At 30.1% G+C, this 9,799-nt stretch overlaps 1 protein-coding gene across 6 annotated transcripts in view; it reads left to right on the top strand.

Moving 5' to 3' along the window:
- The window catches only part of LOC111620559 (nucleolysin TIAR-like), a 363,479-nt gene extending 354,854 nt beyond the window's left edge, over positions 1 to 8,625 (top strand). For all 6 annotated transcript variants that reach the window (XM_023362491.1, XM_023362493.1, XM_023362495.1 and 3 more), the window contains one exon: positions 6,089 to 8,625. In XM_023362491.1, coding sequence (XP_023218259.1) covers positions 6,089 to 6,236 — 148 coding nt within the window. In that variant the 3' untranslated portion in view covers positions 6,237 to 8,625. The remainder of the gene's footprint in view (positions 1 to 6,088) is intronic.
- Positions 8,626 to 9,799: the final 1,174 nt, after the last annotated feature.

The raw sequence follows: 9,799 nt of genomic DNA on the forward strand, positions 1-9,799 counted from the left end.
TATAATACATAGCATATTAAATCTGTACATAGCAAATCAAGTGAGCATCATTATTATTATCCAGCTGCAGCCCAAATTCCTTACCTTTTTATTTTTTCAATTAACTGAACATTGGAGGTCCTTTGCTATGTGCTGTATTTTGCAATTGATGGTGTTATTGGACAAAGGCACTTTTGAAAGCTGCTTCCCAGCAGACTCACCAGTCATAATGTTCATCATATCTACAGCACCCTGTAGAATGAGTTTTTCTGCGATGGCTTACATTTTGCAATTCTGTGTGCCACCTTTATTACTGAGTTAATGATTTGCACTGGGTCTGCTAGATGTTGCATCTTGTCACATTGAATTGAAAGTGAAATTATGAAAATTTTATATTTCATGGTGCTCCTGTGAGGAAGCCACAGCTCCCTAGTCCTCCACAGTGCACACTTTGGGAACTGCTGCTGTGGGTTATAATGTAAAAATGTGGTAATTTATTTTAAGATAAAATAAATTATTAACTATTATCAATTAATTAAGTAATTTTATGCACAACATCCTTAATATTAAATACTAGTAAGCCATTATACATTTATAATTAGAAATAAGAAAATTAAAATTTTGTTTTGCAGTTCTATAAACAATAATTTTTATGTTAATTTGTTTAAACAAATTATATATGCATATATTAATCTGATTATATACACTTATTATGTTTATTATTCATTTTATTTATTAACTTTTCATAAGTATAAAGTATATTATAATTCCATATGCTGAATATTGAATGCTTAAATCCTAAAGAAATAAAGTACTTTTTATTGACACTTTGATATCTTCAAAATACTGATAATAATCAAGTCCATAGTAAATAAATGTTTAAGATTTAATTATTTCTCACAACATCTAGTAAGACAAGTAACAGACACAATCTTGTTACATTATTTCTCACAGTTAAAAGTTTCATTTGCTTATCCAATATCCCAATGTAAACTTGTACACGCAAACTTGTACGCAATACATGTATTAAATTCATAAAATATCATCCATATATATTGTAATGATTAGATTAGATATATACATCTTCACCAAAATATAATTTATTAAAAAATTTGTTGTACCAATAGAGAATTAAGAAACTTTAAAGATAATATTTGATTTACCAAATTTTTAAAGAATTTAGTTTAATGATTAAACTTAAAACTATTATAATGACATTTTTAAAACTACAATAAATTATTTAAATGATTTTGAAATATTAGATGTTAACAGAATGTCTTGTATTCATAATCTGTATATTTTACATATAAACATATTAAAAATTATATGTATAAAAATTATTTAAATAAGAATGATTTAAATAATAATTAAAATATTAATGATATAAAAATATGAATGTAAATAAATTTAAAATATGATAAAAGTTAGAAACGATGTAAAATTCTTAAGAATTGAAAAATAATCACTTATATCTTAACTACTGTACATTAAAGTGAAGTAAATGTTTTTATATTTTTTTCATTTTATTATAAAAGAACATGCAAACAGATAACGGGTTACACTGCATAGTGCCAAAATCAACACTTGGCAATACTCTTATTTAAGTGACAAAAAAAAAAGTGTAGTCCAATCATTTCAACATTTAGGGTGAAATTGAATCACAAAACATGCTTCAAGAAAAACAACAGAATGCCAAGCTTCAGTGCAGTGGGAGTCCCATGCACCAAAACATTGCAATGTCATACAGCAAGTTTGGACAGAAAAGCAGGTAGTGACATTGAGAACCAAAGGCAGTTTTCGTGTAATGCTGTCTAGTGTTTCAAGATGGGGATTTTTTATCAACAGACAGAAAATGTGAGGAATTTTTTGGGATGGCATTTTTTCACTTTGATCTTTTTTCAGCAGATTAAAGCATAAAAATTTTGACATGACAGAAGCTATGAAATATTGCTTATGAAAAAAATATGATCAAATGTGTTGTTCAGAATTTTTCATTTAAAAATTATTCAAAATGACTAATATTTCTAAGTGACAGCTTAACATGTTACTCCAAACTTATAACGCTACCAGCAGCTGCATTAATTATTAAGTAAAATTTGTGGCAATAATTTGAAGTGGCAGAAAAAAACCGGCAAGATGGTTGGCAATTTTTTTTTTTAATTTTCCAGAGCAACCCACAATATATATATTGAATGTTAAAATCATACAATGGCCCAGGGTGGTAATAACCACTGCCATAATTAATTTTTATTTTCTGTTTACTTTCCACAAATGATTTTTATTTGCAAAAACCAAACCTAGTAGCTCAACTTACTAGTAGCACTGTAGCTCAAACTTGCTTGTTTGTTGGCTGAAAATGAATGCAGGTCCAAATTTGGTATACAAAAAGTATTTTCTTATGAAAGTATTATATATGAAAGAGTGAACTGTCTGAAAGCAAAATCTAAAGAAGTCAGGAACTGCATATGAGATATATACTGTAGTTTCAAAAATGGCTAACTCCATCTTGAAAAAATTTGTTAAGTACTTAATCTTATGTATTTTTCTTCTCTTGTCATTGATGATCAAAACAGAAAGAAGGGATGAAAGAGGGATAAAAATTGGAGGTTAGTTACAAAATCAACCATAGTTCCAGACCCAGAAAAAGTAGAGTTGGCTATTTTTGAACCTGTGTGCCTCATTGTATTCACTAAATTTTACTTCAGATGAAAACTGTTTTTTCTTACACTTAGCAGAAGAGAAATAACTGAAAGGTGAAGAGCAAAGTATGGAGTCTGAATTTAGTTTTACAAGGGGCAGTCAAAAAGTTTCTGGAATTTGTCTACAGTTAGAAAATGCAATATAATATAAGGTTATGCATTGCTTTAGCGAGAAGCTCAGCATGTCTATTCACATTAATATAAGTTCAGACTTGCACAGTCATTACTGTAGCATCTTTGTTAAGTATGACTGCTTATCATTCGGCACAATGTCCCAGTTCGAGCAGCATGCAAACATCAAGTTCATATGCAAATTGGGAAAACTGCTGCAGAGACACTGTCAGCCCTGCAACAAGTTTATGGTGATAAGGCATTAAAGAAATCTGCAGTTTACGACTGGTTTGGCCGGTTTAAAAACAGACAGGAGATGTTGGAGGATGACGAGTGCAGAGGGAGACCTTCAACATTCAGAAGTGAAGAAAACATTGAAAAAGTTTGAGAACTGATTAAAAATGATTGAAGAATAACAATTGCTGAGTTGGAGCAAGAAGCTGGTATCTCTCATGGATCCATTCATGCAATTCTTTCTGAGGATCTGGAGATGAGATGTGTCGGTGCAAACTTTGTTCCGAGGCTGCTGAACTCTGATCAGACAGAATGTCACATGCTGGTCACTGCAGAGATGTTTGAGAAAAGCATGTAAGACCCAAGTTTCTCACACAGATCGTCACTGGTGATGAGTCATGGGTGTTCCTTTGACCCAGAGATGAAGACGCAGTCGTCAGAGTGGCATGCATGATCATCTCTCCATCAGATCCAAGGAAAAAGTGATGATCATTGCATTCTTCAACATGGAGGGTTTGGTGCATTATGAGTTCATACCTCCTGGAAAAGTGTTACTGGTCATTTCTACAGGGAAGTTTTGAAAAGGTTATGCGATGCAGTACGGAGGAAGTGGCCCGACAAGTGGTGTGGACAGTGGTTTCTCCATCACAACAAAGCACCAAATCACACATCTCTTGTTGTGTAGCAGTTCCTCACCAACAAAAGCATTCCTGTCATCACTCAGTCACCTTACTCTCCAGATCTTGCTCCCAGTGACTTTTGGCTGTTTCCTGCTCTCAAAATGGGCCTCAAAGGGATGTGTTTCACAAGCAGGGGGAACATTGTATCAAATACAACAGCCCAACTCCAGAAGATTCCAAAAGAAGCATCAACACCTGCTTTCAACAGTGGCAAGATTGATGGAACAAGTGTGTCTGTGTGGGAGGAGCCTAATTTGAATGTGATTAGGTCTGCATTGCCATATTTCGTGCCACTACAGTACAGGATCTCAATTCTGGGAACTTATTGACTGCCCCTTGTATAATTATTCATTCCACATAATTAAATAATATCAAAAAGAATGAATAATAAAGATATAGAAAAAATATGAAAGCTTAATAGAATTTATAATTATTTGGATAATATTGATCGAACAATAATGTAAACTTTTGAATTAAAATAACATACTTTAATATAAAAAAAAATATTACATGATTATAAAATTTGCCTTGCTTCTAAAATAATAAAAATAAAATTGTTTATTAGTTTTTAAAAGTTTTAAAAATGAACATTGATTGTTAACTCAGCCATTAATAACAACTTTTTTCTATTTAAACATTTAGAAATTTATCTTAATTGGATTACTAAATACTTTCTATTAAAGTATAAGTATTTCTTGCACTATATGCAAAATTTTCTTGTGAAATCAATCATAAAGTGAAATCATATTGAGTGAGTTGACATTTACAAAGGTGTGTACTCAAATAAAGATGTGTATTCAAAATAAAAAATAACTAAAATTTAGAGAGAAATATATATTTTTTTTTTTCCAATTATTACATCTGTGACTTCCAATTTATAAATCAACTGATACAAGAACTAAGTTCAGATCATTGTTTTTTTCATTTCTTTGAAGGTTGTCAATTGGTGAATTGACAGTTTTCACTTGTGTTGAAGATATATTGTAATTTTAAAAATTTAAGAAGACAAAATAACATTTGGGATGCTTTGGATTCTGTAGTTGCAAAAGGTAGATGTAGGCACACAATGAATTAACCCTGCATAGTTTGCAATGTCAAAACTATGTTGTGTTGTGTTGTTTATTTATTGATGTGTTGATATATCTGTTAGATAGAATAACAATAAAAAAATTTTATGAAATGTGCATTGATCATTAAAAGTTTAAATTAAAAAAGATTTGTATTTTCATTCACATGTGCTCTATCAAGATATATTATTTAGTTCTAGAATAATAATAAATTTCGTTTCTGATAACAGACAAAACTTGGCACCACACTGAACTTGAAACAATTTACTTCATTTTACTCTTAAGATAGAGCTCNGCAATGATTGAAAGCCCAATTACTTATTCACATCAATAATTTCTGGTGTGATTCATCGTTATTTGTATTTCTGATAAACTCCTATAAGCTGATTTCTGTTTTAAATCTTATAGAATTAGACAAAACAAGCAACACATTTAACCTTTAGTGCTAATATAGATTTTAATTTTTAAAACCGTAAAAAAAGATAAATTGAAATGAAACATATAATAATTGACTATACTGTATATGCTAATGTAGTAGATTTTAATTTTTAAAAATGTAAAAAAAGATAAATTGAAATGAAACATATAATAATTGACTATACTGTATATGCTAATGTAGTATATTTTAGCATGTTAACTTCATCATTAGAAATTTTCAGTATCTTTTTCATCAACATTACTTTCATTCTTAAATTCCGTCATCAAATTTTCATCATCTGACTCAAGTAACATCTGATGTAATTTTTCAACATCCTTCTCATTGTCAATTCAATATGGAATATTTTCTGTTTTCAAGCAGAAAACGAAACAAAAATCTAAAAAAACAATAACAAAATACTCTAATAGATTACCTTAAACTGTATTTGAGATATACTGTAATGTTGATAAAAAGTTCAGTTTCTTGTAACAAAGAACTGGTGAAGCAGAGCTAATCAAAATTGCCAGATTCTACACTGTTTTGGAACAAATATATTTTTAAAATTATTATGAATGTATTTGTGAGATCAACCATAATATTTAAAAATTGCATCAGGTCAAAATCACATATAATGAGTTCATATCTAACAAGAATAACTATACTTTATAAACTGAAAGTACTTTGATATTTTTTATTTAAAAATTTGTCAAAATCATCACTTTAAATATGCTATGTTATTATTATTATTATTATTATTATTATATTGTTAAAATATTTTAGATGATAACATGTTATGACTGAATTACAAATTTTACTTTACTTCCTTAAGTAATTTACAAAATTAGTTTTTAAGTTATATCTGATTTTAAAAATATAAACAAATTTATGCATTTTTTTCAGAATGGGAATGCAAATGGCCTGGCAAGGTATTCCCAACCAGCCTCAAATGGCTGCAGCAGCTGCAGCAGCCCAGAATCCATTAGGACAAGGACTTCAACAACCAGGAATGATAGGTGCCTATCCTATGCAACAGTATCAAGCTCAGTAATATTGACCCCTTTGATGGATATTGCATCTTGGTCTCTCCCTTGCCCCATCGCTCACACTAGGACTTAGCAGGATTTGTCCCGTTCAGCATAAAGGCCCAGGCTCAGCGGACAGACTGTTCTCTTTTCTGTTGTTTTTCCAATGCTCGTCTTAATGTCCCACCTGTCCACAGAGCTTGGACTTCCACTGGACATTTTGGACTTTGGGTCATCATCTGTGAAGTAAAAACAGACTTCAAAACTGACACACAACAACAAGGAGCATTGCAAAAGCAGAGAGAGGCAGAGGGTCATTATGTGTTTGAATGTATGAATGACTGCGATGTGCAAATTGTGTGAATGTGTTTATGCAAGAAAAATACCAAAAAGTTTCTTTCAATAGATAATCATTTGTGTGTTTTTGTCAGTTTGTATAAATTTCCTTCCTCCTTCTCTCATATTTAATTTTGAATGAAGAAAGAATGTCATTGTGAAATTAGCTGCAGCAGAATCAAAAAGTATGGAAAATAAAAGAATTAACTCTTCACTTTATCTTCACCTCTCACCCTCTCTCTGCCACCACCCATTACCACTATGTGAATTATTGTCAGTCAGCTTAAGAGTTGAGTAAATTCCAAGTTGCTGTAGAAATCAATACAGTAAAGTTTAGCTATTATCTAGGGAAGGGAAGTTAAAATATTGTTAGTAAAAAAGAAAGAAAAGCATCAGATTTTTGAATTAAAGGATATATGCCATTGTTATTATCAAAGGATTTGTGAATATATATTGGGATAAACAAAGAGAAATAGAAAAAGTGAAGTGTTTTACTTTTAGACAAAAACTGCACTTATATTTCAGATATTGCTTAATTTCTCTAAATTATCAAACCAATGTTAAAACCACAAATTGGAATGATATTGCCAAAAGAAACTGCAACTGTCATTGCATGCATGACGGAAACTGCTTCATGATGCAGGTTCTAAAGTTCTTTCCCCCTCCTTAGGATAATATTTTATAATGTTGAGCTTTTATAGCTATTCCCAGTCTAGATTGGCTGCCGTTACTTCATAGAAGGCACAAAGGGAGGGAGGGAAAACAAATGGAAATTATAATTATAAAAAATTAATATTTCCATAGGTTTCTTTGTAATGTCAAATTGACAAAATTATAATATCCATCACAACAGATGTGTATTTTTGGAATGACAATGGAGACACTATAGGATAAAGAGTAACTCCCTTCAAACACACTCACTGGTTCTGTGTTTATGTTAAACACCATTTTAGTTTACAAAGAAATTATAACTGGTTTAATAATTTCCTATTTTCATATATAAACTTACTCATCATTCTGAAGCTGTTGGGTCAAATTTTCTCTTTCTCTTCTTATTCAACATATAAATATATATGCATACACTATGTATATATGAATGCATAAATCTTCTTTAATGACAAGAAGATAAAATTCAGTATATTTAATAATGTACAATGTACAAAGATAGAAGAGTTAGAGAAATATGACCTCCTGTAGCTTCTGTACATCTTGTGTGTTTCTTAGATGGCTAGTTTCTTTAGTACTTAAGATATCGCGTCATTATGAAAAATTGTGGAGGGTAGGGAGTCATTAATGCAGTGCAACACTGTCCTTTTCTTTTCATAATCGCGTATTTGCAGAATATATACATAAATATATAAAATATAGACAAATCGGGATTTAAAAACAATCGTGTTGTAGACTTAGGATTCACTGCCGTCATTTAGCTTAGATCATATATTAGCTTTAAGAAGAACACCTATTTGTCCCATTCTTAAAAACTGGAAACACACTGGGCTTGTATATATATAATATATATGCACCAAAGAACGTATAGAATAAATGCTGAAGAATATTTGTCATAAATGAGCCTGTGCCATGTGATCATATTTACACCTCTCCCTACTCCTCATTGACCCTCCCTCCCATTATAGATCAAGGCAGTTAAATCTTATTTCTGCCCATCCCCAATCTAAAGAGAGGAAAATGGAGACAGCAGAGAAAACGGTCTCCAAATAAATGTGCGCACACAAATTTCAAAAATGGCTCCAAATTTAAATAAAGTAAATAGATATAGATATTGTATATAATATAAGCTTTAATCATTGAATTTCCCTTTTCTTGAAAAAACTAAGCAGCTTGTTTCACATTGTGAGTTTACACAATCTTCCTTGTTTTGGGTTAAATTGGTTATCCCATGTATCAGTCTTCTATTTTCTACAATTTTTGATATCGGCTGTCACCTTGACCACTAGAGTGCATGTTATTATTAACTATTCTGTCTCCCTTTCTTTATCTGTTTATTTAGTCATATTTTATCTGAGACAGAAGACGTGGATGAGATAGAAACAAATATGATATAGAACAAAATGAATCGAATAGAAAGTTATCATCCTGTTTGCAGAATCATTTGTAGATCTTTTCACCAACAAAGTAGGAGTAACAAGATTTAAAGCAAACAACGGATATAATATTCATTTTGTTGTCTGAAAAAAGTTTTAATCCAAACAACATTGCAGAGGAAAAAGTCGGAAAGATGAAATGTCAAAAATAGGAAACTGACATTATCTTGGCTGTGTGATCTGGGGTTTAGGATTGTAGATCTTAAGAAATATGGGGTTTGAGAAAAAAAATAAATAAATAAAGGGTGATAAATTTGTAATTGTGTCTGTTTTCCACCTTTTTTCTTTTCTTCACATTCAATGCATTTAAGCAAGTACTCTCACAGAAGAAAACAGTGTAAATTTATTTTTGTACAAAAGAATATATTTGTACTAGCAACAATTTATTTTTGAATAGAAAACATCAAATTTATTAAGATCCTGAACTATTTGAAGGCTACTAAACATTTGTGGAAAAATTAAAAAATAGAATTACTCCATAAAAATTACATATTTCATAAAAATAAACTGCTGAAAATGCATTTATTCATCCATAATATTCTTGAATTATAAAAATAAAAAAAAAAATGTAATAATCAATAATAGCATTTATCTAACTATTTTAGTTCATATGGATATTTTAAATTCTGAAGGCTTAATTTCAATGATTCAATGAGAATCTCAAAAACAAAGAAAAGAAATGGTGGTCTTTCTCCTGTTTAATGCAATCCAAAAATAATAAACATGAATCTGTATTAGTCATTACACACACATCATATCTAATGATATAATATAATGTAAATTTGTTATTTAAAACAACAACAGTCGCAAAATTTAAGGAAAAAAAAAATATTATTTCCAATGAAATAAATTTTGATATATAATATTTTTTTATTCAAAATGTAATCTTAATTCTCATATAGATGATGATGTGCAATGCTGGTCCATTAAGGATCTTTAGGTTAATTTTTAAAATGCTATTTTGTTTCTCATTAAGTAATGGATGAGTATTTTAATAGAATTCAATAGGAAGTAGTACCTGAAATCTTTTCAATACAAAAAATAGTTTAGACTTAACCTCTAGTGTTTTGAAATCCATTACTTATCAACTAAAGATATTGCCAAAAGTCTACATTTTTTTATTACAAAAATAGACTTATTAAAAGAAAAAA

Source organism: Centruroides sculpturatus, unplaced genomic scaffold, assembly GCF_000671375.1.
Source record: "Centruroides sculpturatus isolate CEXI.00-Female unplaced genomic scaffold, Cexi_2.0 scaffold76, whole genome shotgun sequence".
Lineage (NCBI taxonomy): Eukaryota > Metazoa > Arthropoda > Arachnida > Scorpiones > Buthidae > Centruroides > Centruroides sculpturatus.